At 39.8% G+C, this 27,670-nt stretch overlaps 1 protein-coding gene across 3 annotated transcripts in view; it reads left to right on the top strand.

Annotated features, from left to right (window-relative positions):
* The window catches only part of col7a1 (collagen, type VII, alpha 1), an 89,936-nt gene that overhangs the window by 40,507 nt on the left and 21,759 nt on the right, over positions 1 to 27,670 (top strand). For 2 of the 3 annotated variants that reach the window (XM_030135291.1, XM_030135290.1), the window contains exons 43-93: positions 1,544 to 1,579; positions 1,695 to 1,739; positions 1,826 to 1,861; positions 2,004 to 2,039; positions 2,174 to 2,206; positions 2,296 to 2,367; positions 2,474 to 2,533; positions 2,978 to 3,013; positions 3,101 to 3,181; positions 3,483 to 3,518; positions 3,678 to 3,722; positions 3,825 to 3,896; positions 4,023 to 4,067; positions 4,154 to 4,189; positions 4,330 to 4,371; positions 6,445 to 6,525; positions 6,662 to 6,697; positions 6,830 to 6,865; positions 7,102 to 7,182; positions 7,273 to 7,308; positions 7,862 to 7,933; positions 8,048 to 8,092; positions 8,443 to 8,478; positions 8,769 to 8,804; positions 9,335 to 9,439; positions 9,544 to 9,609; positions 10,078 to 10,113; positions 10,207 to 10,242; positions 10,331 to 10,378; positions 10,478 to 10,513; positions 11,455 to 11,580; positions 11,724 to 11,933; positions 12,023 to 12,058; positions 12,145 to 12,189; positions 12,304 to 12,420; positions 12,521 to 12,592; positions 12,728 to 12,772; positions 13,519 to 13,554; positions 15,214 to 15,249; positions 15,341 to 15,385; positions 15,489 to 15,521; positions 15,608 to 15,670; positions 15,805 to 15,840; positions 21,392 to 21,472; positions 21,659 to 21,727; positions 24,383 to 24,418; positions 26,331 to 26,390; positions 26,487 to 26,531; positions 26,614 to 26,649; positions 27,502 to 27,537; positions 27,608 to 27,667. In XM_030135291.1, coding sequence (XP_029991151.1) covers positions 1,544 to 1,579; positions 1,695 to 1,739; positions 1,826 to 1,861; positions 2,004 to 2,039; positions 2,174 to 2,206; positions 2,296 to 2,367; positions 2,474 to 2,533; positions 2,978 to 3,013; positions 3,101 to 3,181; positions 3,483 to 3,518; positions 3,678 to 3,722; positions 3,825 to 3,896; positions 4,023 to 4,067; positions 4,154 to 4,189; positions 4,330 to 4,371; positions 6,445 to 6,525; positions 6,662 to 6,697; positions 6,830 to 6,865; positions 7,102 to 7,182; positions 7,273 to 7,308; positions 7,862 to 7,933; positions 8,048 to 8,092; positions 8,443 to 8,478; positions 8,769 to 8,804; positions 9,335 to 9,439; positions 9,544 to 9,609; positions 10,078 to 10,113; positions 10,207 to 10,242; positions 10,331 to 10,378; positions 10,478 to 10,513; positions 11,455 to 11,580; positions 11,724 to 11,933; positions 12,023 to 12,058; positions 12,145 to 12,189; positions 12,304 to 12,420; positions 12,521 to 12,592; positions 12,728 to 12,772; positions 13,519 to 13,554; positions 15,214 to 15,249; positions 15,341 to 15,385; positions 15,489 to 15,521; positions 15,608 to 15,670; positions 15,805 to 15,840; positions 21,392 to 21,472; positions 21,659 to 21,727; positions 24,383 to 24,418; positions 26,331 to 26,390; positions 26,487 to 26,531; positions 26,614 to 26,649; positions 27,502 to 27,537; positions 27,608 to 27,667 — 2,820 coding nt within the window. Of the gene's footprint in view, positions 1 to 1,543; positions 1,580 to 1,694; positions 1,740 to 1,825; positions 1,862 to 2,003; positions 2,040 to 2,173; positions 2,207 to 2,295; positions 2,368 to 2,473; positions 2,534 to 2,977; positions 3,014 to 3,100; positions 3,182 to 3,482; positions 3,519 to 3,677; positions 3,723 to 3,824; positions 3,897 to 4,022; positions 4,068 to 4,153; positions 4,190 to 4,329; positions 4,372 to 6,444; positions 6,526 to 6,661; positions 6,698 to 6,829; positions 6,866 to 7,101; positions 7,183 to 7,272; positions 7,309 to 7,861; positions 7,934 to 8,047; positions 8,093 to 8,442; positions 8,479 to 8,768; positions 8,805 to 9,334; positions 9,440 to 9,543; positions 9,610 to 10,077; positions 10,114 to 10,206; positions 10,243 to 10,330; positions 10,379 to 10,477; positions 10,514 to 11,454; positions 11,581 to 11,723; positions 11,934 to 12,022; positions 12,059 to 12,144; positions 12,190 to 12,303; positions 12,421 to 12,520; positions 12,593 to 12,727; positions 12,773 to 13,167; positions 13,204 to 13,518; positions 13,555 to 15,213; positions 15,250 to 15,340; positions 15,386 to 15,488; positions 15,522 to 15,607; positions 15,671 to 15,804; positions 15,841 to 21,391; positions 21,473 to 21,658; positions 21,728 to 24,382; positions 24,419 to 26,330; positions 26,391 to 26,486; positions 26,532 to 26,613; positions 26,650 to 27,501; positions 27,538 to 27,607; positions 27,668 to 27,670 lie in introns of all 3 variants that reach the window. The other variant, XM_030135289.1, reaches the window with a different exon arrangement.

Genomic DNA, 27,670 nt, shown 5'->3' with positions numbered 1-27,670 from the left:
AAAAACATTTGAAAAGGAGAAGGATTAAATACCACTTATAAACTACTGCCCCCTTACCCCGTCTATTTCTACTGATCACAAAGTCCCATGTCAAAGTAACTTAACAAATCTTACACACGTTAAAATAAATTCTAAACAATCCTTTACAAAACACAAAATTGTTAAACATATCTAAAACAAACTCTGTCCATTACACAGCTGTATTACACATATAGACTTCACTTCAAACATAAGCAGGCAAAAGAAATTCCAGATCCAAAAGGACACTCAGATCATTTTGTGCACCTTACATTCTATCAGGTGGTCTGGAGTCTATTTTCATAGTGTTGAACATTGACAAGAACAGATGATAGGGGCTGTGTTTGTGGGAAATGTCCAGCAAATCTTCATTGTGTCACCAGCAGGTGGCGGTGTAGGCTATGTTACACATAGCATTAATAAACAGAGAAGAAGCACAATATTAGTTGTGTTTTTTCCATGCAAAATGACTGTAATGTGTTTTTGCACAAACAAGACAGAGGAATGATCTGGTCCCCACATTAGTTTACACAATCTGTATCATCAGTCATATTTTGACACTTTATCTGATTATGTAGGAAACAGCAACAGCTGATTGATCACATGAAATGAATGTTCACAGTGTCAGAGTTTTTTTCTAAAAAGATGTTTTCATTGTCTTTTATTGGTATTTAGTCTTTGATGAAAAAAGTAATCACTGCCGTAAGCAACTTTTTCAGATTTTATCCTTTCCATAAACTTGATATTTGAAATTGCTCAGTAACTACTTTTATTTCCCATGTATATTAGAGTATGTGAATATAAGTCCCAAACACAGAGATACTTGTAGGTGAGATTTATTCTGCCTTGCTGCAGTAAATAATAAAGACTTACAGTATTTACAGTGAGATCAGTCAATGCATTGCTCAGTGTCTGGGGGAATAGATCGCTTTGGAAATAGATCTACTTTTCTTTTTTCTAAGATATATTATTAAAAATATGTCTAACAATGAAAGACATAAAGCTATATTTGCAGGAAATGAATATAATATCCATAAATGTATTTTCATTCATGTAAACAAAACAAGAATATTGTGTTTTTGTTACTTAGAAATAACAGTTCATATCTTCAGAGCCAGCAGGTGTCTACCATGTTTCTACAGTAGCTCAGAATCAACTTGTTTTTTTCTTATTTGTGGAGGGTGGCATTCAGAGATAAGGTGCATTACCGTTGTCACCTGCTGTTTTTAAGTGGTAACCAAACTTTACATCCCCTAAATTAAAATACCACAATGGGAAAAAAAACAAATGCTCATTTTTTGTAGGAGCTAGGGCAAGGGAAACTGGAGAAAATGGTCATTGTTCAGGGTCTTTCAGTCTGGACCCTCCCTGCAAGATGTTATTACATTTTACACACTGAACCTTTAAGAGAGGATTTCTACCTAGAGGAGGCCAAGAACAATTCACAGTTGTTTCTTTAAGTAAAATACTGATTTCTTTAAGACTCGAAGTGATTTGTGCATATGTTTGGTGAATAATTTTGCAGGGGGAGCGAGGACCAGCTGGTGAAACCGGTGAAAGAGTGAGTACATTAAGTTGAAAGTACTTGATGATACACAGTACAGTACGTGACTTTATTAAGGTTTTTACCTTTAGATGACTTGTGTAGTTTTACCTTAATAATTTTGTCATCTCAGGGGGATCCAGGGAAGCCAGGCGTCGCGGGATCACCGGGGTTAAGAGTGAGTGACAAACCATCGTGTATTTGCTACATGATCTGACTGTTATAAAGTGGGCCTCATAAATGAGTCTATCCATTTGTCGTCAGGGTTTGCCAGGGCCCAGTGGACCGCCGGGAGAAAAGGTGAGACTGATTTAATTAAGGGCATTCATTTTTGGGAGCAGCAGGTCAATAGGAACGTGATTTCATCTCAGAATGTTTCATAGTCTGATGTGACGAATTTCTAAGCAAAGATGAAAAACCCAGTGAACCTGTCTGTTTCCAGGGAAATGAAGGTGCACGAGGGGAGCCGGGTAGAAGCGTGAGTTGTCAGATAAGAAAAAAATCATGGCATAAAATGATTGATCTGTCCTTTCATTTTGCATAACCACTTAATGAGCATGACAGTCTTAGTCTGGGATGATAAGTCTGTACTGTGTTCGTCAATCCTTCCAGATTCCAGGTTTACCCGGTAAGAAAGGCGAACAGGTAAGCTCTAAGGTTCTGTTTAAATACCTTCTTTGTTCCTCTGTTTAAGCCCACTCTGTTGCTGACCTTGTGATGATCTCCTTTCACAGGGGGAGCAGGGTCAGCCTGGTGCTGATGGACAGAAGGGGGAAAGGGGAGAATCTGGATTAAAAGGAGAGAAAGTGTGTAACTATACCATTATAGTCCTGTAAGAAACAGTACTGTTTATTGAGACTTTATGTCAAACACATGTGGGCTCTAGATGGTATTGTATGCTATTTCTTCCAGGGGTCTCCGGGGTCAGGAGGGTCAGGTGTATTTGGATCTAAAGGAGAGCCAGGACAGCGTGTAAGTCCACAGTAAAGTCATAAATACACTCAAATCAAAACAGCAAGCAACATAATCACAGTATTTACAGCAGCTCTGACATGTTCCTGACAACAGCATCTATTATTCATGAAAACATTTCTTCTGTCACTTGTCAGAAAAAGTCAAGCCCCAAAGAAAATACTTTTCATATAAACATACACATAGTTGACACCTTATCAAGTGGCAGACGGAAACACTTGAATTAGACATGACTGTGTAATACTGCTTTATTGACATCTTTACCGCTATCACTACTTGCTACTTTACTTAAATTTTTTCTACTCCTCACCTGTACATCTTTAATTAAATATCTATTTTACTTTATTATAATAGTGGGAGACATGATGTTTAGTAAGAGTAACAGGAAAGATGACTAAAATGAACAAATAAATGAATCGAGTTAATGTGTTCATCTATCGACAGGGACTTCCTGGAACCCCTGGAAAGGCCGGTGAAAAGGTGAGACCTTTTATTGCTTTGTTGGTTTAGACTTTCTCTGTATTTGTGTATCTTTGATGTATGAGCTGTCCTGGGATTCTTCTTCAGGGGGACTCAGGTGAACCAGGAGAAAGAGGGGAGAATGGGCGACCAGGAATCCCAGGAAAACCAGGACTTTCTGGAAAACCGGTTAGAAAACTGCTTGTCCCAGTTAGAGATTAAAAGTGTAATATATACTGAAAGATGTGACAGCTTGTTCAGAATTGTTCTCTTCCTCCCAACATGCATCTCTTTGTAGTGATGACATTTAAGAGGTAAAAACAAACCACATTAAGTGTCCCAAGTGTGTCCTGATATTTCTTCTTAGTATCCTATACTTATCTTCTCTGTTGTGCCCATTTTCAGTTGATGTTGTAGATCTTGACATTTAAAGCTACTGTGCTTTTGTCCCCATTGAAATTTGTGAATTATTTATCTTTCTGTGTTGCAGGGAGAAAAAGGAGATAAGGGCGATGAAGGCACTCCTGTTAGTATGATTCTTAATTCCCCAGAGTCTCAGTTTCCAAATAGTTCCTTCATATTTGCTACTATATTGATTGAGGCTTCTCTTCATCATTGATTCATCATCAAATATGTATTCGTGACTGCCAGTATCTTCTTCTCTCATTTTTTGGCATTTCCTCAGGGGGAGTCTGGACTTCCAGGGAAGACAGGGGAAAGAGGACTAAGAGTAGGACACTCGTATTCAATACCTTTTTACTGCCAAAACCTTATACATCTTTGGACAGTTGAGTAACATAATGATTTATCCGCCTGCCACTCCAACCCTCAGGGACTGGCCGGTCAGCCAGGGCGACCAGGAGAGAAAGGAGACATGGGAGACCCAGGAGAGCACGGACGAAATGTGAGACACACTCATGTATCATCAAACAGACATATTTTCAATAATCTCCTGTAGTATTTCATTGAGGCAGGGAGAGAAGAAACAGTGAGCAGCTCAGCATCTTTATTGATCTATGTTCGATCATAGGGCAGCCCTGGACCTGCAGGACCGAGAGGAGAGAAAGGAGAGCAGGTTTGTTTTCTGCTTTCTTTATAGAAATACTAGCATCATATCTGATGTGAGTGGGACTTTTTTTATTCCCCACTCTTTTCTTCAAGGGACCTCAAGGCCCTCCTGGACCACCGGGAAAAGTGGTGAGTATTTTGCTCAATACTCGCTGTTTAAAGCAAAATAAGGCAGTCTCAATTCAACTAAACCCAATTTTAGAAGTATTTCTATTGAATGAATTTCTTGTGCTGTTCCTGGGATGATCTGGTTTTACTGTCCTCAATAGGCCGATGTCCAGGGCCAGTTAAGGGGAGAGAGAGGAGAGAAGGTATGTGCTTTTCCTACAGATTTTTGACAAATTATTCACTCCTCTCATAGTTAAAATTCTAAATAAAACCGCCATGCCATAAGCCATAATATGACAGTTAATTGGTCTGGTTGTGCATTAAATTATTATTATTGCTAATTTACAAATACTATTTTTTATGATTATGTCCAACTTTAATATCCAAATCACAGCAGCTGCAATGTTTTGATATTAGTAAAATGTATACCATTCAAATCTAAAGCATTTTGTTAATTATGCCTATTATTATGGCACTGCAAAGGTGCCATGTAAGAGAATATTCTCATTTTTACCGAAAACGAAAAGATATGTGTAAAGGAATCTGGTGTTCATCAAACGCAAGGGCAGTATAAATGAAAAAAAGACACAGGTAATCAATGATCAGTGGTAAAAAAAAAAAATATATACACAATGTAAAAAAAAAAACAAAAAACACTTAGAGAGGATGTCCAAGGCACTTGAGGTATAAAATAAGGTATTAAATATACACGGTGACAGGGGCGACACGGTGGTGCAGTGGTTAGCACACGTGCCTCACAGCAAGAAGGTCCTGGGTTCGATTCCAACACCAGTCGACGGGGGGTGGGACCTTTCTGTCTGTTTGCATGTTCTTTGTCTGCGTGGGTTCTCTCCGGGTACTCCGGCTTCCTCCCACAGTCCAAAAACATGCACTAATAGGTTAATTGGTTAATCTAAATTGCCCATAGGTGTGAATGTGAGAGTGATTGTTTGTCTCTATATGTCAGCCCTGCGATGAACTGGCGACTTGTCCAGGGTATACCCCGCCTTCGCCCCTATGTAGCTGGGATAGGCTCCAAGCGACCCCCGTGACCCTAGTGAGGATAAAGCGGGTTCAGAAAATGAATGAATATACAGTACTGTGCAAATGTCCTTGGCCAATGTTAGGTTTGTTGGTTTAGTAAAGTTCTAACGACCACACAAAAAGTACAGAAAACAGAAGTTTCAGGGAAAAAACTGAAGTGGTAGTATGTAGTGTAACCTCCCTTAGCCCTTTTATTCAGACAATATAAAACTTATTGCAGTAATGTTCTGACACCAGGTTTCATTCAACACGTGTCACATGTTTGTAACTGTTGCTGCTTGTTGTCATGGGGTCAGAGGTCACAATACATAGTGACTTTAACCTTAAGAAGCCACTTAGTTCAGTTTTTTATGTGTCTTTTAAGGCTATGCACATATTCCCTGTATTTTTCATCAGTATTCCTTGTATTTCATCAGTTGGAGACTTCAATGCTAATCTAAAATACATACTGCACATACTGTTGTTGATTGCTAAAAAAAAAAAAAAATCATTACTGTAAGCTGGAAAAACATTAACCCACCAACCATAACTGAATGGAAACAAAAGGTAAAACAAGTGCATATTATGGAACAAATGACTGCATCTCATGATGAGAAAAGATTTATTAACTCAAAGGTGGAACCCTGTAAAACTGTACTTGAATTTATAACTCTTGGGTTGTTGAACTAGCTCTTGAATTAAGGGAAACTGACCCTGTCATGAGGTTAGTCTGGATGTTTTTATTTTCATTTTTAGTATGTATACTCATGTACAATGTTGAAGTTGAGTAATAGTACCTTTGTGTATTATTGCTTTTTTCTCTCTGTTAATTTGTATTAATTTTGTGTCAAGGAATGTTCAATTGTACCTTGTAAAAATGTAAAAATACCCCCCCCCCCCAAAAAAAAAAAAAAAATTAATAAAATAAATAAATACATAAAAATGTTCATTTCAACTGTGCAAAAACAACAAAGCTAAAGGTGGCCTAAGACTTTTGCATGGTGCATTATTACCAGTGCAGACTCAATGTTGCTGTAAACATCACCTATTGATTATCTGCCAGTCTTTTTGATTCTTTGTATTTTTATTCTGTTTTTATATATTCTTTTAAACCATTTCCACCAAAAATCATAACTCATATACCAATTACAATACCTATAAAATGTTCACCATATTTTGTTGCTTTTTGTTCAGCCGTAGTCATTGAGGAAAAAGTAAACACCTATGTCGTTGCTAATGTCACTGTGACTCAGGGCGATGCTGGCGACCCTGGAGAGCATGGAGGTAAAGGTCAGAAAGGAGAAGCAGGGACTCCTGGAGCCCTGGGTCAAAGAGTGAGTTTGCCTCATTTATTACAGCCTCCACAGCATCTAGTATAGGGTACTGTTTCCAGAAAGTGATCTATGTTATGTGCATGACTGATGAACCTGTTTTATCTTCTTTTTTGCTCTTTCTCTGTTATCTCTAAAGGGTCTAGAGGGACAACGAGGGCTTCCAGGTCCAAGGGTGAGTGTGTGTCTTCTTGTTGTCAATTTGTTTACGTATCTGTAGATGTATAATCGTAAGAGTTTAGTAGTTTAATAATAGCTTATTGCCATTAACATTGATTTCCATCCCTTTTGCTTCTACTATTTCCAGGGAGACCCAGGTGAAAGAGGAGGCCCAGGAGAGAAGGTTTGAGATCTACATTTGTGGCTGGTCATACAATCCCTTTGACTTATGTAATTTTTGCAATATTAGAAATGATTTAAGACATTCTCAGCAGCAGGTGAGGGGTTGGTGTTGCTGTCTCACAGTTTCCCTACAGTATTGCCTCTATGGGATGTGTGCAGAGGCAGAAAGCTTCCTTGAAAAATGTTAAACTTCAGGTTCACGTCAAATGTTGTGTCTCTGAACCTCTGTGTGATCAGGGAGAAAGGGGAGCCTCCGGGTTAGATGGACGCCCCGGTCTGGATGGTAAACCAGGTGCTCCTGGACCACCTGGTCAGAGGGTATTTCATTTTAAACAATCTTTTCACTGAAGTATATAAACACTGTGTGGCTGAGTGTGTGCACAGCTAACACACTCTGTTGTGCTTCAGGGGGATGCAGGGAAACAGGGGGATCCAGGCAGAGATGTAAGTAATACAGTATATTTACTCATTAATCCAGCCCAATAGCTTGATAGTCAGTTTTATATTTTGGTTTTATGTTTTCCAAACCTGCCTCATTATTGCAGACACTTCTGAGCACTTGGTGTGTATATGCTGCAGAGGGCACTGTGGAGGCGTTCATCTGCAAATTCACTCTAGCGGCCAGTTGCATAAGCTCACACTGAGGGGAGAGATGTCTCCAGGCACATCTAGTTACACAGGAGACAACGCATTATAATGACTTCAGTAATTATACCAAAAGTCCCAAATATGATCAACTAAGTTTATGGTCTGAATCCTATTTTGACGGTAAAACTTTGCCACTGCTGCTATAAGACTGAAACAAACCATAATTGGTGTTTCTGACGTGCGGTTTCCTATTTAGAACATTTTACCTGCATGTTAGTGAAATTATATTTGACATTTGAAGCCACTATTAACTGTGCTCATCTTGCAATACACCAAAATTATTATTATTATTTTTTGCCAGGTGTAAAGTGCAGTTTAAGCATCCATTCTGTTATGTGTGTTTTATAAGGGTTTGCCTGGACTTAGAGGGGAGCAGGGTCCCCTGGGGCCCATTGGCCCACCGGGCGCTGCAGGGACACCTGTAAGAAAACACTCACAGACTGCATCCATGTATTTATTTTTTTTTTTACATCGTATCCCACTTTGTTTGTTTTACTACAGTTTAGAGATCGTCATTCTTATTGTATTGTTTCAGGGCAAAGCAGGTGAAGATGGAAAACCTGGACTTCCTGGCAAAACGGTATCTCATTACTCTGATTTTTATTTATGTACTGCAGTTGGTTTAAATACTGTAACCTCACACTTTCTATATTTTAATGTGATTTGAGTTTCTGATATTTATTAGTATGAATCCCTTAAGTTGTGCTTGTACTTTCCATCTGTCATGTACCAGTGATGGCCTCGACTCTTTTTCCTTTGAACAACAATCGCTGATCATATGCAGCGCAGACACTTATTTGGAGGACCACTGCATAACGGCTGTCTTAAGTGTCTCTTTAAATCTGTGGCAGTGAAGTGTTGGCATGTTCCCACTGCCCTGTGTGTAGTTTGTTTCTATAGGGTCTGTAATGCTTTAATTTTTACGTCCAGGGTGAAGAGGGTTTGCCAGGTGAAGATGGGAGAAAGGTATGAGCTACATGTTGAACTTTTCTGTAGTGTCATAAAAGTTGCTGTGTGAGATGCCATTTTAAAATGTTGTTTCTTCATTAGATACCAGTTAACTGTGAATATTATTTTCATACCTCTAAGGTCCTTTTAGGTCTATGTGTCTTACAGCATGACAGGAAAGTGTTACTAAGCTTAATAGCTTTCATGTCCCATTTTTTCATATAGATCATTAGACAGACATTAACTGGCATCATGTTGTTTATGTCTCCATTTCTTTGGAAACCTGACACTATTGTGTTATTCTGCAGGGTGACAAAGGAGAAGCAGGAACAGCTGGAAGAGACGTGAGTTTGGTTGAATCTTCTCTACGTCATTATTCTTCTAATATGCTGTTGCTGTCAGTTTATTCCTGCACTGTATCCTTAACCTGGTCCTCTCACCTCCTTCTTCCGTTATTGATTTTGCTTTCGCTCACTTTATTTTATTACACATCAGCTTTCCTCCTTTCACCTCACTTTCTCTCTCAAGTGTGTATTTATCAACCATCGTTTGCTCTGACATTGACAATACTATCACACTCTTATTCACCACTGAATCAATAGCCTTCTCAGAAGCAGCTATATAAATTCACTAGCCACTAATGAGGAAGCTTAGCCTTTAAGGGGGAACCACTTCTGAGAGGAATCCAGAGGGGCGCCAAATGTCAGAGTGCTGTTTTCATGTGGAAATTCATATTAATTATCTCTGGAACATCAGTGGAGGGGTGGCAGCGGCCACCTGCTTTGATTTTTATAGTTCAGCCTCTACTATAGCGCAGAAGGAAGTAACCCTCTGTAGAGAGAGTATCAGTTGTGTAATCACATGTGTTTTCCAGGGTCGTGATGGGCAGAAAGGTGACAGAGGCCCGGCAGGACCAGTAGGCCCCGCTGGCCCTCCAGGACCTGCTGGAGTGCCTGGCACCATTGGTCCACCTGGACAGGTGTAACTGAGAATTTACATGTTTAATCATATCTCGAAAAGACTGACTTGTTAAAGTCTTCTTTATCTGTGTTTGTTAGTAAACCATGTACTACTCCTCCCCAGGTAGTTTATGTTAAAGGAGTTGAAGCGGCACCAATCCCTGGCCCACAGGGACCACCAGGAACCCCTGTGAGTGTCTATGACTTTGCAGCATTCACACATTATTTCTAATCACATTCTTTGCATATTACAGTTTTATACACACATCGCTGCTTTCCCTGCAGTGTGGTGTGCTAGGAATAATATGGACCTCCAAGGGCTTTTGAGCATTAATGGAATCCAAATCATTATACACACTCCATATATAATTATGTTAACAAACGACTGTGGTTGCTTTTGCATTTCCCTTTGCACAGTCCCTCACACACCATCCAGGTAATTCATCTGAGTCAGAGCAGGTGCACAGTAACTGTGTATTTGATAATATTTCTCTAATGTTCAGGCCCTTTGTGGGCTTGTTATCCCCAGCAGCAACACTCTCCCACGTGTAGCAGCAGTCATGTGCATTTTATCTACGTCTATCTCAGTATGCTCCTGCTTCCTTCCCATAGTCGTATCTGTTGATGTGTTTATCATTGTCCTTGTTCTGTCCTTCAGGGCGTACCGGGGATTCCAGGAGCTGTGGGGGCGCGAGTAAGTTGCACTCTCCTTTATTGATCCAACTTTACTTCAGATCAGCAACTGTTTCCTGTGTGTTTTTTGACCTTCTAACTTTGTTTGTTCCAGGGGGAGAGAGGCCCACCTGGGCTTAAAGGTGAAGCTGTAAGTGAAACCTCCTGCCCCATAATAACAAACGTGTGACTGGATTGTGATTTTTGTGTGCTGACATTCTGACATTTTTTATCGGCAGGGTGACCCAGGAGAGGACGGGGCACCGGGAAAACCTGGAACAACAGTGGTAAGACAGTCACCACATCACATAGACATGACTCAGCAAGGATTTTATTATCAGTCATCTTTATCTGTGATGATGATGGGATTTTATTTCTCCTGACAGGATGTACAAAAGGCTCTGGCAAGCCTTGGTATTCAGGTATGTAATACAGCTTAGCCTCCATTTGGAAATGAAGTGATTCTTTAAAAGTCTTGTTTCTGAGGATTTTAAATAGGTAGAAAATTTTGTAGTTAATGTTATTATTCTTTAAGATATATTCAAGTACTTTAGAAATATTTTAGAAGAAAATATTGTAGCTTTGAATGTCTTGAATGTCTTTCCTCTTGAAGATTTCATATGTTTCTATTGTAAAGTTGGCATGGAAATGGAGTACATTTTTTATTTGGCAAACTGTATTTAAATAAGAGCCAATTTAACTGACAATAAATGTACATTTCTAGAGTCTTAACTCTCAATTCTCCATTCAATTATTTTAGCATAATGGCCCTGCAGATGGCAATTTTCCTGGGATTTGTGTAAAAAGCTGAGTCGATTTTAATTTTGCACTGAAGAAATTTGAATCTTGTGCCAGTTTCAGCTTCTGTGTTTATTTATAACTGAGATTGTGTCAACAGCTCAATTAGTATGAAAATAAGAATGTGTTCAATCAACTTAAAGTCAATTAGCAAAATTTCCACTATCATATAAAGGTTTGTCTCTTGTTTTATGTTTAAAAATAGACCTGAAACTAGTTTAAAGACATAGATGTGTGTTATATTTCCACTCTCAGATCAAAGGCAGCAAGGCCTGACATAGGTCTGTAGAGAAATGTCACTTCTTTGAATATATTTAGAGCTGCTGGCAGAGGAAGGGGGTTACTACCTTCTTTAAATAATGTTACAGATCTGAATACACTATAGTTTTAAAGTCAAACACAAGAGTACAAGTCAGTTTACATTGTATGACATCTCATGTCAAACAGATGGAGCTCAACTGAAAGTGACAAAGGACACTGGCTAGTTGACTGAAATAAACTTTGATTTTGACTTAATTACAAATCCGCAGAGAGTTTCCAGTTCAGGTTTCTGTCCTCCACACAGGTCTCTGATCTGAAGGTGGTTGTGGACAGAAAGGACTTGGCAGTTGCTCCTCCGGTACAGAAACCACAGAAAGGTGACAAAGGAGACAGGGGTGAGCCCGGGCCGAGAGGACCAGCTGGTGAAGATGTACGTAAGACTAAGGGCATCTCAATGGCTGTGTATTAGAATAAAGAAATCACACTTAGTCCGGATCTGTCATTTTGATTTGATTCCACCGTCCAATGAAAATGAACTGGCATTCTCCTTTTTCTTTTCCTGTTTTCTATCAGGGTGCTCGGGGTTTTGCAGGAGAGAGGGGAGTCAAAGGTGAGCACGGAGAGCGAGGACCTATTGGTCCGCCTGGGCCACCAGGAAGAGCCATTGGTGAGCGAGGGCCAGAGGGACCTCCGGGACCTGCCGGAGAGCCAGGCAAACCAGGAATACCAGGTGTTCCTGGTAGAGCTGGTGAACTGGGAGAGGCTGGAAGACCAGGAGATAAGGTACGGAGGAAAACTGGGTGTGAAGTAAAAGATTTTCTGCTGAATTACTTTAACTACGTTTACTTTAACATTTTATCTTTGTACCTCAGGGGGAGAGAGGAGAGAGAGGTGAAAAAGGAGAAGCTGTAAGTGACTCATGTTTTGCTAATGTAGGAGATATTAGTCATCCCTAAATTCATGTTTTTGTAAATAATTTTCCTTCTCTAATTAGGGTAAAACAGGGTTAACAGGAGCAGCTGGCCCTCCAGGTCAAAAGGTGAAGCCCTCCTTGTCCTGTTTATTAATATAGTGAAATTCTCAGAGATTTGGTGTCGACTAAATGTAGATATCAGATTCTAGTTAACAGTTAATTTCTGTGACTTTGCTATAGGGAGCATCCGCTGACTCAGTCCTGACTGGTTCGCCAGGGGTCAGAGGACCACCAGGACTTGCAGGACCGAAGGGAGAGCCCGGTGCAGCAGGACCACCGGGACCCAAGGGTGACCGGGTATGAAAATATGAAATCATATATATTTTATATAATGTGTCCTTTCAAAGATTGACATGTTTCCAAATGCAAATTAACTATATGTTAATGAATCTGTCAGGGTTTTGTGGGGGCTCGAGGCGATAAAGGTGACAGAGGAGAGTCAGGAGAAAAAGGACGTGATGGTTCACAGGTGAGCTGGTTCTCAGGCCTGAATAGATTACCAACCCTCCATGACTTCATTTGGTTGGTTTATTTCATACAAACCTTGTATACAAGATGCAAAGTTATCATATTTCTATAAGAATTATTTTCTTTGTCATCTCAGGGAATACCAGGAGAACCAGGAAAATCTGGTCAGGAGGGGAAGCCGGTAAGAGGGGTATTGGATATGGGCAGTGACAATTATAAAGATTTTCTTTGTTCAAAGACACATATAAATACATAGTGAACAATCCTTTCAACTACATTGGTGTCTTCAATAATAAAATTAAAGTGCATTATTTTATTGTATTTTTGTTACAGTAATGTTCTATTTATGCACGTAAATATTAATGAACACAAAAGCTAGACTGCACCTGGTTTTTGTACCGTGTTGAAAACACTGATCTGACAGGAACACAGATCCCACCTCACAGTGATCCTTAAAAGTGTAAACACTTTTGGCCACATCATGTAAGTCAAGATTGTTTTGTGGAAAGAGAATAGAGGAGACTTAACAAGCACTTCTTTATGATTTTTGCTTTCCTTCCTTTCGTGTCCGAACAGGGCCTGAAAGGGCCCGCTGGTCCTCAAGGCCAACCAGTGAGTAACGCAGCTCAACGACCTTCTCTAAGGCGACACATGCAGATTAGTGCCAGAGGGTTGGCTGCGAGCACTAAGCCGATGGAGCTCTCTTTTCCCTTCCTTGGGCCGAGGCTTCAGAGATCTTTAGACAGTAACTTTTGCAACTGTGCGGCTAACACTTCATTCTCCAACTTCCTCTGTCTCTTCTCATATGTCTTATACCTGTCCATTTCCTTTTTTGTGTTGTCTGGTTCTCCTCTTCACCACTGTTCTCCATCCACCTGTCCCCCACCCCTCTGTTTTCCACCTTCCTCTGTCTTTCATCCTCTCCAGGGCCTGCCTGGGTTCCCAGGAGTTTTAGGCAGACCGGTAGGTTCGCTGCTGATGGCTGGCATGCTTGGGCTCTGGAGGAGGGCGGTTTGGGAAAATTTATCCCAATGGTATCAGATACAACTTAAAAAAGGGCAGTAGGGGTTGGGGGTAGACCAAAGCTAATGAGAAGTGAGAGGACTTCAGCAAAAATGGCAAGTAACTCAAAAATATATCTACATATTTAACAACAGGAGACAACCTATCACCACACTGCCATGTACCTCCCAGGCATATTTCACCTCTTTAATCTTAATTCATTTGTATTGCAAACATCCTTATGGGAGGCAGGGATAGAAGTCAGACCTTGATAGGTTCCTCATGAAATATTAATGAAGACCACCTGTCCCCAAAGCGTCCATGTCAAACTGAAGAGTTGAAATTTGAAGTTGAATTTTCAACTGTGTAAAACACCCCAGATTTGTTGGAAGAGATGAAAGGAAGTCAGCTGACATTCTGAGCTGTAGCTCTCGCCAGGATCCAATGTGCAACAGTAGGAGAATACTAAATTGGGCGAACTCCAAAAAGTACTGTGTTGTCGATTTGCCCCAGTCTGCTTATCATGCATGCAGCTGTGCCTGCTTTATGTTGTGTGCTTATAGTATTTCTCTCACAACACAGATTTTTCAGAGCTTACTGTGTGAAGGCCTCGTCGTTGACGTTGTGCTTTGTCCTTACCTGTTCAGTCAAATGTTTGTCTGTATATGTGTGTCTCCTACACCAGTGGTTCCCAACATTTTTTTGCTCACAGCTCAACAATTCAAAAGCAGAGCTGAGCATACACAGCACACACACAACAAATGATTAAAGTGATTCATACCAAATCAATTCTAGTTTTGTCTCTTTACTCTTTAGTTGATCCAGTTTGTGTCTGGTTAGTTACTAGTTCCATGATAGTCTCCAGGTGTTTTTGCCTCCTGGTTTTGTTTCATTTGGCTTCAACCTCAGTAACCTGCTTCTCCCTACAAATGGGATACTCAGTCTGATTCTTGTCCTTGGATAGAAACAATAATTACCACAACTGTCCAGATATGAATATTTTCTCTTTTGATACTGATGACTCACCAGTACTTTTGTGTTTCTCAGACAAGTTGATACATTCTTAAAATAGTGATGTTCTGACCGCAGGAAAAACAAGAATAAACCCCAATGGGCTGCTGAGCAAGCTGCTGACGAAACTGGTTGAGGTCACAGAGACGTGGCCTAATAAATACCTAACTACATATATATATATATATATATATATATATATATATATATATATATATATATATACACACACACACACACACACACACACACACACTACTAAGACCAAAAGTTTATGTTGTAATTTTCTATATTTGCAGACATTTATCCATCCAGAAAATATATCATAATGCTTTTATTTAACAACACCACAGATCCCAGAGCAAAGAAAATCTCACACATTCCATATTTGGGAACCATGGTCTTGGAGAAAAGTCCATGTCTGTCACTGTGTGTTTGTGTATTATTTATGTTTGTCCTATATTCAGTACATAAATGTTTGCAAAATATGTAAACTTGGATGTTTAGAAATATATGTATGTGTAAATATGTTACTTAATATGGCAGAAGCATTTATTCAGACATTAAAATGTGATTGTTGTGCATGTATAACTTGGATTTTGCTTTTAGGGAAACCCAGGAGAGCCTGGCATAAGGGGTCCAACAGTAAGTCTTGCACACTATGAAGCATGCAAACATATTTCAATTCCATGATTAGCAGCACAGGTTTATTGTCTGTGGTGCATGTTTTAATCAGGGTCCCATGGGTCCTAATGGACTTCCAGGTGTACCAGGTGTGAAGGTGAGTTTGTTTTTTCCTGTCATTGTGTGCACCCTGTTACTATACTGAAATCCATTTAATCTTTACTTTGGTCCAAATCATTAAGTCAATTTTTTCTCACTAGGGAACTCAAGGAGAACCAGGTGTTGGTGTCCAGGTGAAACTACATCTACAGAGGCCAGTGTAGACAAAACAGTAGTATAACACATATTCAAGGTTCAAGCTTATTTCTCCTCTATACAGGGTCCTCCCGGCGCCCAAGGGAGCACCGGTCGACCAGGACCACCAGGTCCTCCAGGAGCTGTTGTAAGTATTCCCATAAATCACAGCTTGTCTTCATGCGAAAAACAACCCTCATATCTACACATGAAATTCATAGAAAATCTCATAGTGTGCAACATATTGTGTTCCATCATGCCACTGTTTATTTCTACCTGCAGGGTCCACAGGGCCCTCCAGGACTGCCGGGGCAGGTGGTGAGTATTCAATCCTGATCTGGGACTGACTGTTGTTGCTCTGTGGAGCCCAGTAAAGAAGTGTAAAATCGAAGAAATGTTCTGAGCCCGAGGCTTTGTAGGTGTAGCTTTAATTAAATATCGAGGGGCTGAAAAAAAATACCAAAAAATATGCAGCAAGCGTTTATTTCAAGCATTTATAGACTAATGAAGGTTTCAGCTCCATTTTGTGTTCATTTCTGAAAAACAGTTCTGATAACATTTGTTGTATCCTCTCTATTGTGTCATAAACACCATAATAACTTTCTTATCAAGAGTGGCCACTTCAACTTAAACACACCACTGTTGTCATGCAAAAAATACGAAAAATAATCGTTATCCATGAATCCATAATTTTCCTGTTCATGGTCATTATGTTATATCTTCACTTTGATTAGGTTGGGTTTTAAGGAACAATTTGGAATACAGTCACAATAAAAAGTAATTTTCATATTTTAAAATAATTATTGCAACATATTAACTCATCTTGTTAAAATGGTGTAATATTTCACATTATAGCATCATATTATATTGTTAAAACATGATAAGTCTTGTTAAAATGCCAGGACCTTCAGGTTATAATGAGATAAATGAATATATCACATAAGCATGGAACTCAGCCTTTGAAGAAATTTAATAGAGGAATATATTTCATACACAGGTAAAGTTCTGTAAGTTTATAAACAATATGCTGATGTTGGTATCTAATGTTCTGTAGCCCCTGGATGTCCACCACCAACCCCTCTTAGCATGATCATAGACAACCCACACACACACACACACGCACACACACACACACACACGCACACACACACACACACACACACACACACACACACACACACGCACACACACACACAAACACACACACACAAATCAATATTGAAGTAGCAAGCTATAGAAGTAAAAAGTAGAAAGCAATAATTTTATACTATTTCAATAATGTTTATTTTTAGCGTAACTGTGGACCCTGGAGGGTTAAATCAGTATGTATTTAAGGAACACTGACTGGTTTACAATGTCACATGGCCTCAACTACTGCCTCCAAAAAATGTGTCATGCTTACACTGTACCAGGATGCAAAGCCTGTTCCAAAAGTTTATTGTAGTATGAGGAATTCAGTGAACAAAAGGTTAATATAAGATGTCTCGTTCGTGTCTGCATGACAGTACATGGCAATTTTGCTGTTAATGAGCATGATGGATGATGCTTGTGATTGCGCAGGAGGAAGAGTGAGTCCGATCAGCTGGAGGCAGAATCATTCCTCATTGATCAGCTGGAGAGGGAGAGGCTGAGTGTTACTGCTATAATGATAAATTCATGATACTGCCAGATACTGACACTACGTCATATTCTTGCTTCTGCACAGCCCCATGCATCTTAAAATCATCCTCAGAGTGAACAATAACATCATCCACCGTGTTCATAAAAGCAGAATCTCACCATCCATCAATAATAATAATAATAATAATAATACATTTTATTTATAAGCGCCTTTCAAGACACCCAAGGACACTGTACAACAAGATAAAACAAACAATCCATAAAATACAAAGAAATAAACAGATTAAAACAAATAATTACTATATATAGAAATGAAGTAGTAGAATGGAGATTAGAGCTTATGGGGGGTAGGCTATTCTGAAAAGGTGAGTTTTGAGTCTGGATTTGAATGTGGGGAGAGAGTCACAGTTACGGATGGATGGTAGGAGGGAGTTCCAGAGCTGAGGAGCAGAGTGGCTGAAGGCTCGACCTCCCATGGTGCTGAGACGGACAGGGGGCACGGTGAGGTGGATAGAGGAGGAGGATCTGAGGGAACGGACTGGAGTGGTGACATGGAGGAGGTCAGACAGGTACTGAGGGGCGAGATTGTGAATGGATTTAAATGTGTACAGGAGGAGTTTGAATTCAATTCTCTGTTTGATTGGGAGCCATTGTAGTTCCTGGAGGATAGGGGTGATGTGGTGGTAGGAGGGGGTTTTGGTGATAATGCGGGCGGCAGAGTTGTGGACCAGTTGGAGCTTACGGAGGGACTTTTGGGGGAGACCGAATAGGAGGGAGTTACAGTAGTCAAGGCGGGAGGTTACGAGACTGTGTACAAGAATAGAGGTGGTATGGGGGGTGAGGGAGGGGCGAAGACGGTTGATGTTGCGCAGGTGGAAATATGCAGACCGGGTGACGTTATTGATGTGGGATTTGAAAGACAGTAGGCCATCAAGGATGACACCCAGACTCTTAACCTAAGGTGAGGGGGAGACTGAGGAGCTGTCAATAATGAGGGAAAAGGTGTTGGTTTTGGAGAGAGTGGATTTCATGCCAATGAGGAGCATTTCTGTTTTATCACTATTGAGTTTCAAGAAGTTGGAGGTGAACCAGAGTTTAATTTCAGAGAGGCAGGAGGTGAGGGAGGAGGGTGGGAGTGTGGAGCAAGGTTTGGTGGTGAGGTAGCGCTGGGTGTCATCCGCGAAACAGTGAAAATGGATATTAAATTTTCTGAAAATATTGCCAAGGGGGAGAAGGTAAATGATTAAAAGAAGGGGCCCCAGGACTGAGCCCTGGGGGACATCTGAGGTAACTGGGGTGGGATCTGACCTGAAGGATTTGAGCTGAACGAACTGAGTGCGGCCTGACAGATAAGAATGAAACCAGCGGAGGGGGGTATGGGTGATGCCAATAGATGAGAGTCTACTGAGGAGGATGGGGTGTGAGATGGTGTCGAAGGCTGCACTCAGATCGAGAAGAATCAGGATGGATAGTGAACCGGAGTCAGCTGCAAGGAGGAGATCATTAGTGATTTTTAGAAGGGCGGTTTCTGTACTGTGGTGTGTGCGGAAACCGGACTGGAAGGGCTCGTAGAGACTATTGGTGATTAAGTGTGTGTGGAGTTGAGCGGCGACTATTTTTTCAACAATTTTGGAAATGAAGGGTAGGTTGGATATGGGGCGGAGGTTATTGAAATTGTTGGGGTCTAGACCAGGTTTTTTGAGGATGGGGGTGACGGCTGCAGTTTTGAATTGTGGAGGAACAGTTCCAGTGGTCAGGGAAGAACGACTGATGGCAGATATGAGGGGAAGGAGAGAGGGAAGGCAAGATTTGACCAGAGGTGTGGGGAGCGGATCAAGGTGACAGGTGGTGGGCTTGGAGTTTTTGATAAGGTTGGCGATAACAGAGGTGTCAGGAAGTTGGAAACTGGAAAATGACTGTTGGAGTGTGAGTGGTTCAGGTGGAGAGGCAGGCGGTGAGTCTGGACAGAGGTGCTGGTGGATGTTGTGGATTTTGTCATTAAAGAATTGCAGTAGAGACTGGCAGGTGTCTGACGAGTACATGTGGGGGGGCAGGGAGTCAGGTGGCTGGAAAGTTTTATTGAGTAGGGTGAACAGTGTTTTGGTGTTTCCTTCTGCAGAGATGATTAGGCCAGAGTAATAGTTAGATTTCGTTATAGTGATTAAGTCCTTATAGTGCTGTATATGTGTTTTGAGCATGTCCATGTGGATAGTGAGACCAGTTCTTTTGAAGAGTCGCTCAAACTGTCGACCTTTGGCCTTCATTTGACGGAGTTCGGGGGTGTACCAGGGGGCAGTTGAAGAGAAGGAAACAGACCGTGTTTTCAGTGGGGCAAGAGAATTGAGGATGTGGGTTAGATTGTTATTGTATAATGCAGCAAGTTCATCAGGAGTTGAGGGGGAGTCCGGGAGTAGAATGTTTTTAATGTTGGAGGAGTAGATTGATGTCCTTGATATTTCGAAATGAGATGAGACGTGATGGCTTGAGAGCGGTGAGGCTGAGTGTGATGTTGAAGGAGAGAAGGAAGTGGTCGGAGATGTGAACTTCATCTTCATCAAGTAGCATTTTGATTTTTTTTTATCCACACATTGTTTCTTTCAGCGTGAGATTCACATTTTAAAAATATGGCTTTTTATCAAGTTATACTGTGATAGTTTTCACATTATTACAAGGTAAGGTATTGTGTGTAAGGTATGTGTGTGTGTGCAAGATAACATGGTAAGTTAATCTCAATAATGTATATTTTGTTTTAAAATGAAATTACTCTGCTATAACGTAAAAAAAATTGTGAAAAACAGTGTGTTAACATGACACTGATACAAAAGAAGGGTTTTCTCTTAAATAAATGCAGTGTGATTCTGGTAGCCAACTCAGCACTATTGAAAGTACATATTGGCAGTGGTTGATCATGTTAAATAAAACAACATTAATGTAACTGCTTTAGAGTCAGTTCTTAAGACAAATATCAGTTTTTTAAGTTGTGAACTGGAACTGAATCAATTCAGGAAATGGGGATCCCCAGCCCTATTCACTTTCTGTCTACCATGTATCAATATCTACAGTCAAGGAATCTATAGCAATTACTTTTGCGAGTTCATCTGTTCTTCTGTCACATGTGCAATATTTCATTTAGCATCTGAAGAATTTGACTTCAGCTTAAAGGTTTGGAAGAATTTGGAGGATTTAATTGCAAAAGTGACATGAATTATTCATAATTATTTTTTCTTTAGTGTATAATCAGCACGGTGGTGCAGTGGTTAGCACTTTCACCTCACAGAAAGAAGGTCTTGGGTTTGATTCCAACATCAACCAAGTGGTTGAGTAGTTTGCATCTTCTCCCCATGTCTGTGTGGCACTCTGGCTTCTTCCCAAAGACATGCAGTGAATTTTCAATCTAAAATTGCCCATAGGTCTAAATGTGAGATGTATGGTTGTTCGTCTCTATATGTCAGGCCCATGATGATGAGCGGGGTACGCCCAATGGTAGTTGAAATAGACTCCAGCACTCCTGCAACCCTCTTGAGGAATAAGCAATTTGGAAAAGGCATGAATGAATGAATAGTGCAGAATTACTTGAAAATGTGAATTATGTTCTTGTTCTCAATTTTTCTGCAGTAATCCACAAAGAACCTTTCCTTTCTACATTTTATAGTAGGTGGAATCTAGGGTTAATGTGTCTTAACTAAAACCAGATAAACAGTTTTGAAGAGGGTCTTTCATGTTTTCACAATAGCAGTCACTGTAGGGGAGGGGGAGGGGAGGGGACACATTTGTCTGTGTTCTGCAACAACATCACTTGTTGCAAATGAATGCACACTGGAACCTTTATGAGACCGGCTGCTCATGGTTTTGTATCGTCAGGGCTGTTTTTGGTCTGACCTCTGGGATCATGGCTAAGAGCCTAGAGTTGAGGTGACATTCAGGTTTGTGCTCTGAAAGTACAGTTCTTTATTGCAGAAATTGCGCAGAACATCTGCCTTTTCAACACTTCATTTGGGCACGGTTTAAATGTAAATTTAACTGTCACTGTGCAAAGTAACATTTTGGTATCTGCTTCCTTCAGGGGGCATCATGGAAAAACAATGAATCTGCATCATTTTTTTTACAATAAGTTTATAAAAATGAATGTGTATGTTATGTAAATTATTTTTTCAACCATATCTCTTATATATAAATACCATGAATGATAATGTTTGGTAGATCCAAGTTAAAATGACTTAAATGTATTGACCTAAGTGCCTCGTGACAGGGTGAAGCAGGTAAACCTGGGGTCCCTGGAAGAGATGGCGTGCCTGGCAAAGAAGGAATACCTGGATTACCAGGAAAGCAGGTGTGTGTGTGTGTGTGTGTGTGTGTGTGTGTGTGTATGTGTGTGTGCGTGTGTGTGTGTGTGTGTGTGCGTGTGTGTGTGTGTGTGTGTGTCTCAGACCATGTTAGTGCTTGTAACCAGGATGTGCACTGTGATATTTTAATCTCGACACTGTCAGTGTCATCATTTTATGATTTTCTTTTTCAGGGCATTGCTGGACCTCCAGGCCAGCTGGGCTTAAAGGGAGAGCAGGGAGACAGCGGTCCTCCGGGGAAGGTAAGAACATGTTGTATCTACTGAGTCGCCTCTGGCTCCAAGGACAGTCAATGAAATTGCTTTTGTGGTTGCTTTTATTAGATGTGATCCCAGCAACAGAATGATTTGCTGCCTGCAGTAATAAAAAATACATTTCTACAGTGCTGATATAAGCTTCTTATTGCAAGGGTTTTCCTCTGATGTGCAACACAAGTTGGTCTCATTCTGACAAGGACCTTCTTTTAAGACCCTTGGTCAGTCTGTTCACCTGGTACTACATCAGTTTATCTCTTAATTGTGCCTTCAGGTCCGTTCCAGTGCAATCAATGTGTACTTTATTTGTTAACTAGGAGCTCACTGCTGCCAGCTACTGTCACTGTATTTTAACTCTGGTTTTGCTGAATATACTGCATTAATATGAAGCATAAAGCTGTGGGGACATGGGCTCAGAAACCCCTAGAACTGACACATTTTCTATCTGACTACTTTGGAGTCAGAGCCAATTACTGTGTTTAATGCAAGGATGGTACTGCAGCAGATGACCATGAATCTGCTTTCATTTCTGTCTGAAATGGGTTTTCCCTTGGCCATGTACCCTGGGAAATGGTCAGGTGTGGTGCAAAAGTTTTGGGGTTAAATGGTGTACACAACTTTTGCATTAAACCTACATCTGCTACATGGACTCGTGTGTAGAGTAAGAAGAAACAGAATCTGTCTCACTTAATTTCTCTGAGTGTTTATGCTAGTCAAACACTGTCATTTTCACAAAATTGTAGAGCTAAATTTGTGAAATCATGTTTGTCAGAATGCTGACTAATAATAAACATCCCCCATGAATATTCTTAGCTGTCTGATGGGTATTCAGAGCTGGGATTAGGCAGCTGTACAGAAACTTTCCCGACAAGCTGTTTCATGTGTTTAAAATAGCTACTATTGACTGACATTAAAAGAACACATTTTCTAGCTGACCCAATAAAAGGAGTTCACACATGTCTCAAACTAAATATGTCACTAAATATGAAAAAGTCACAGTTTTTGGCAACAGACTACATTTACATATCTAATATTAGCTGATGCAGCACCGCATTGGACTTTTCTTGAAAGCTTTTTTTTGTTTCGTAAAGAGAGACTCTACAGGCCTGATGTAAAGCCTTTCTAAAATAACATCCAACAACATTTTGAGTTTAGCTCATTCCTTTTATTCATTTTGGAAAAACTGCCTCATGTGGTCTGTCAATGCTTTCCACCAGCCTGTCATCCTAAAAGAAGCCAGAAGCCACTTCAGATTGTCTTATGCCCTGCAGTTTCTGTCTAGTTGCATAAAGCATTGTTTTGCTTTTTTTCTTTTTTTGGTCCAGTGCTCATGTATATTAAGTCCTACTTTGGCTCACTGCAGATTGTCAGCACTTTCAAGCCTTTAAAACAGAAACCACCTTGCTATTGACAATGAAAGGTTATTGTTTGCCTATAGATGACTGCTGGCATCTGTTAGCAGAGATTGGCTTGGCTTGACAAAGCTTGTGCCAGTTCTGTCAATGAGCATCTCAATTAATTCTAATTTTAGCTCAGAGACAGTTAAAATGACAGAGAAGGTCATATACATTGATAACTATCTCAGTGAAAAGTCCCACAGTATGACATGTAGAATCTGTCTTTTTTAAGCCTTTTTCTTAACTTCATTCAAATGTATAATTCCCATCTGCTGTTAATATTTTTAATCTACCCATTTGATTTTATTAGTGATATGTCATTAAAATACTGCTTAACATTTAGTAACACACAAATTGCCTGTATGTATAAAATAAGATGTGGTTAATTTGTCTTGTAATATTTCCTCTGGCTGCCGGTGCAATAGATCCGCCCTCATGTGAGCCATAAGCCATCAGACCTTTCAGCCTGAAGCTGTGCTGTTTTATATGCAGAACCTGTATCTATGGCTAATACCAGAGGGATACTGACAGTAAGAAATAGATCCTACTCAAAATGCACACTAGGACCTGAACATTAACAGAACATGTTATCATTGGATATCTCTCAACATGTCCCAGATGAATTTAAGCTCTGCATTGACTGTAGCTTTTGATTGCTCGGTTTCCCTCTATTGCAAAAAAACAAAAGCATCCTGCAAAAAAGGCACACAATCGTCCTGGTTGTCAGGGGTGGAACTCGCTGACATTCCTGCTGTTTCTAATCTTGACACAAATTGTGACGAGTCTCTCGAACAGCATCCTCACTGCTGACAGCTTCAGGATCAGCACCTTGGACAGAGTGTCTGTGAGTTCACCAGTTTGATAAATAACCAGGCAACACTTGTCCATCTGCTCCACACATACACACACACACACACACACACGCACACAGACTAGGATGTGAAATCGAATTTACTTGGTTCACCGCTGCAATAAAGTTTGAGGCACAGGAGCACGGCTTTCGTAAACAGGCATTTATAAGACTTGTGCTCACTATAGAGCAGAAAAAGAAAACAATTCGACTGTTTAGTGGCTAAGCTGCAGAAGTAATTCAAGACTTGAAAGCTCATAATCCTTGAGAAGCTGATGATTGACACATAATACTTGATGAATGCCAAGCCTTTTAAGTATACATTTATGTCTTTTCAAGATAAACTGTACACTGCACAGGTAATTACTATTATTTTCCTCCCTTTCCTGCTCTTAGGCTGTGGCTGGGCTGCCAGGACCTAAAGGAGAGAGAGTGAGTTGTGTTATTACCATTACTATGGAGACTTGACAAACGACTTCTTAATTTAACTGGTTGTTAAATGAATTTAAAAAAAAAACAAAACTAAGAGGGAACTGTATGCACAAATGATGGCAGTACTAGGTATATAAATAAAGTGTGGTGAATTTACATTTGCACAAACTGTTCTGTTTCTTGCCTTTATTTTGAAAGAGACACTTTCCCACTGAAATACTTACTTGGCTAAGGAAATGGAATATTCCACTAACTTTCCTCTATACATTCAGCTGTAGAACACCCATATAACATATGTCCAAACTCATTCATATTTAATTCTTACTTGAAAAGGTCAGCATTGCTATCAAAGTTTTCATAACGCATAAAACTAAGTAGGTTTCTCCCCTGATATTAGGTTTTCTTTTGGCTTTTTGGTTTGTTCACAAAAGACAGCACTGACCTTAAACTTCAGTATGATAAACTGTTGTTGAAACCCCAGGCAAAACATGTATTCTGAATGTTCTGTATACATTTACTAAGAAATGCTCCTAAAACAAAACAATTCCCCTCTGGAATGAATATATGTGTAAAAACCAAATAGTATGAAAACATCCCAAATGTCATAATTATGAAATACTGCATTCATAATAAGGCCTAGGAGAGTATGTGTGTGAAATTACCAATATCAAATTAGGAATATATAAAATGATAATGAGTATGTAAATGTAGTGACTGATACTGACATACACTGCTTAGCCAAAAAGAAAAAGCCACACACTCTAATATTTTGTTGCTCTTTAAATACAACATGCATTTACCAAGGCATCCTTTTAGTTAGTTTATGCGATGACACAACATTTGTTTCAGTTCAGAACTGCATAGATCTTGAGTTCTTGTGGTGCTTGTGGAGATACTCTTACTTTCATTATTAAACACAGCTGTAATTTCTACTGCTATTTTACTAAACGTTGAAGTGATTCCAGATTTTTTTCCAACCACATTTCTGCCTCCAAGATCATAGTTCAAGTCAATGCATCCAGATTTTTTGTTGGACAAATCTTAACTCAATTTCAGTAGATCAGTCACCTTAGTTGTTTTCTTTGTTTGATGAAGGCCAGTAATTTGATCCTTCTGACACAGAGTTATATCTTTTCCACAATCACAGAATATGTCTTCTAACAGAGATGTTAAAGATGAGAGGCTACTCACTACATCAGTTAGGGTTAAATAACCTTTTTCCATTTATAACATCATAATACATAAAGACCCAGTGCTACTTTTGTGTCAGTTCCCAAATGAATTTTTCTCTCTATTTAACATTTCTTAAGTGATTTATTAACACTTGTTTTAATATTATCTTATGTATTTTGCATTTTTTAAGCATAAATCATGCATTTTTCTATATTTAATTCACAGATTATACAGATGTTCTTGACTAAATTCAAAGGTTATTATATCAAAACAGAGAAAAATGAAGAAAAACTTACTTTTTCAAGAAAGATATCAATAACTAACCATAAACCAAGTGTGTCCATCCACTATCATTTATCAAACTCCATGGGTTTTACTGGTGAATCAGTGTTGTAGAAGATGACGGTGTTTCCACGTTCACTACGGAGCCTCTGAACGTCCAAATGGGTCATATCTGATGACCATGAAAAGATGACAAACTGTATTTTACACCAATTATTTACATGTATTGATAGGATTAGTGGATCAATAAGTAATTAAACATTTTAGATCAGTAGATAATTTAGGTCGACAGTGGATGTTTGGGTCTGTATGGGTTAATCACAGCAGTAATTATCCAAAGGAAGGCTCTTACCTATAATAACCGATAATTCAGGGGTTGACTTGTTTTTTAGCTGCTGTGTATATGAAGGAGTGGGATCGAAGGGAACAGTTGCTGACAGTGTTTTTCTTGTCGCAGGGTCTTCCTGGTCAAACACTGCCGGGCACAGCAGGAGAGACAGGTCCACCTGGTGCCAAGGTGAGTCAGAGCATAGCAGCAGCTTCAAAGACTCACGCTCAGTCTCTCTATGAACCTGCTGAGTCGGTCCCTGTAAAACTCTGAACTGTCTTTCAGGGTGACAGAGGAGACAAAGGTGTTGCTGGAATCAAAGGGGAAAGAGTGAGTAGTGTTACTGAGCTCCATGTTTACTGATGTTAACAAGATGTTGAGCAGCAGTCATCTTTATCTGTCACCTTATTAGGGCGTGGTTGGTGAACCTGGAGAGCATGGAGAAGATGTGAGTAATGACTTGCTTTTCAGATGCAGTTTTGTTATGAATACAATAGCCTAATGAGCACTGAGCAGATTTAAGCTTCAAATGAGTCACTCCTGACGCTTTTATTCAATATCTTTTATTAAATATTACTTTGTGAACTCAGTGTGAAGTGACAGTTTGCTTTATTTTGCTGAGTAGCTATCCATGACTGCTCAAAGTCAACATCCAACTCAGGTTTTGATATTATATTTATCATGTGCAGCATATCGTTTAATAATATCAGCATGTCTTTGCTTGGAGGACATGTGCAGTAATTGGCTCCTGATAAAAGCTCACTCATCCAAATTATTTAGATCTGATTAAAAAATATTTCAGTGTCTTGACATTTCTCTTATGCAAATATCACACTAGTGCAATAAAAATATGACCATGCTGGGAAATGTGTGTAACTGGATTTTTTTTTTTTAAGTTAGCTTATCTCATTTACCCCGAGCCAGGGCAGTTCCTTATTCCTTCCTTAATCAACATTTCTTCTCTAGCTTTGGTGTCAAAGCTGGTTAGACCTTTTACTTAAAATCATCAACTGTATTTGAGCCCAATCTTCTCTGCTAATAGAGTTTTGATTATTTGTTATCCTTGAGGTTAACGAAGCATTTTAACTGTAATGACAACTTTGCATTGCGCGTACACACCAGTACTGATGAATGTAACCACCAGAATATTAATGTCCACCAGACAATGTAGGACATTCAGAAATTGGTAATGTCCTTGGGTTTTTTTCAAACATGCACGTAACATTGATCTTAGTTGTTTTTTTGTTTGTTTTTTTTTACATATAATACATTATCACATCTTTCCTTGTTTGTTTTTCAGGGTGCACAGGGACCTCCGGGGCCCAAAGGAGATAAGGTAAGTTTGACTTTTCTGGTAATCTGAAGTCAGAAATAGTGTAACACTTATGACAAGATGTATTTTGCAGGGAGAAAAGGGTATTGGACTGGCAGGTCCATCTGGCCGTGTAGGCCCACAAGGCTTAAAGGTA

Source organism: Sphaeramia orbicularis, chromosome 5 (assembly GCF_902148855.1).
Source record: "Sphaeramia orbicularis chromosome 5, fSphaOr1.1, whole genome shotgun sequence".
NCBI classification, from domain to species: domain Eukaryota; kingdom Metazoa; phylum Chordata; class Actinopteri; order Kurtiformes; family Apogonidae; genus Sphaeramia; species Sphaeramia orbicularis.
Note: the sequence above shows the minus strand (reverse complement) of the source record. Positions and strands in the feature narration are given on the sequence as shown.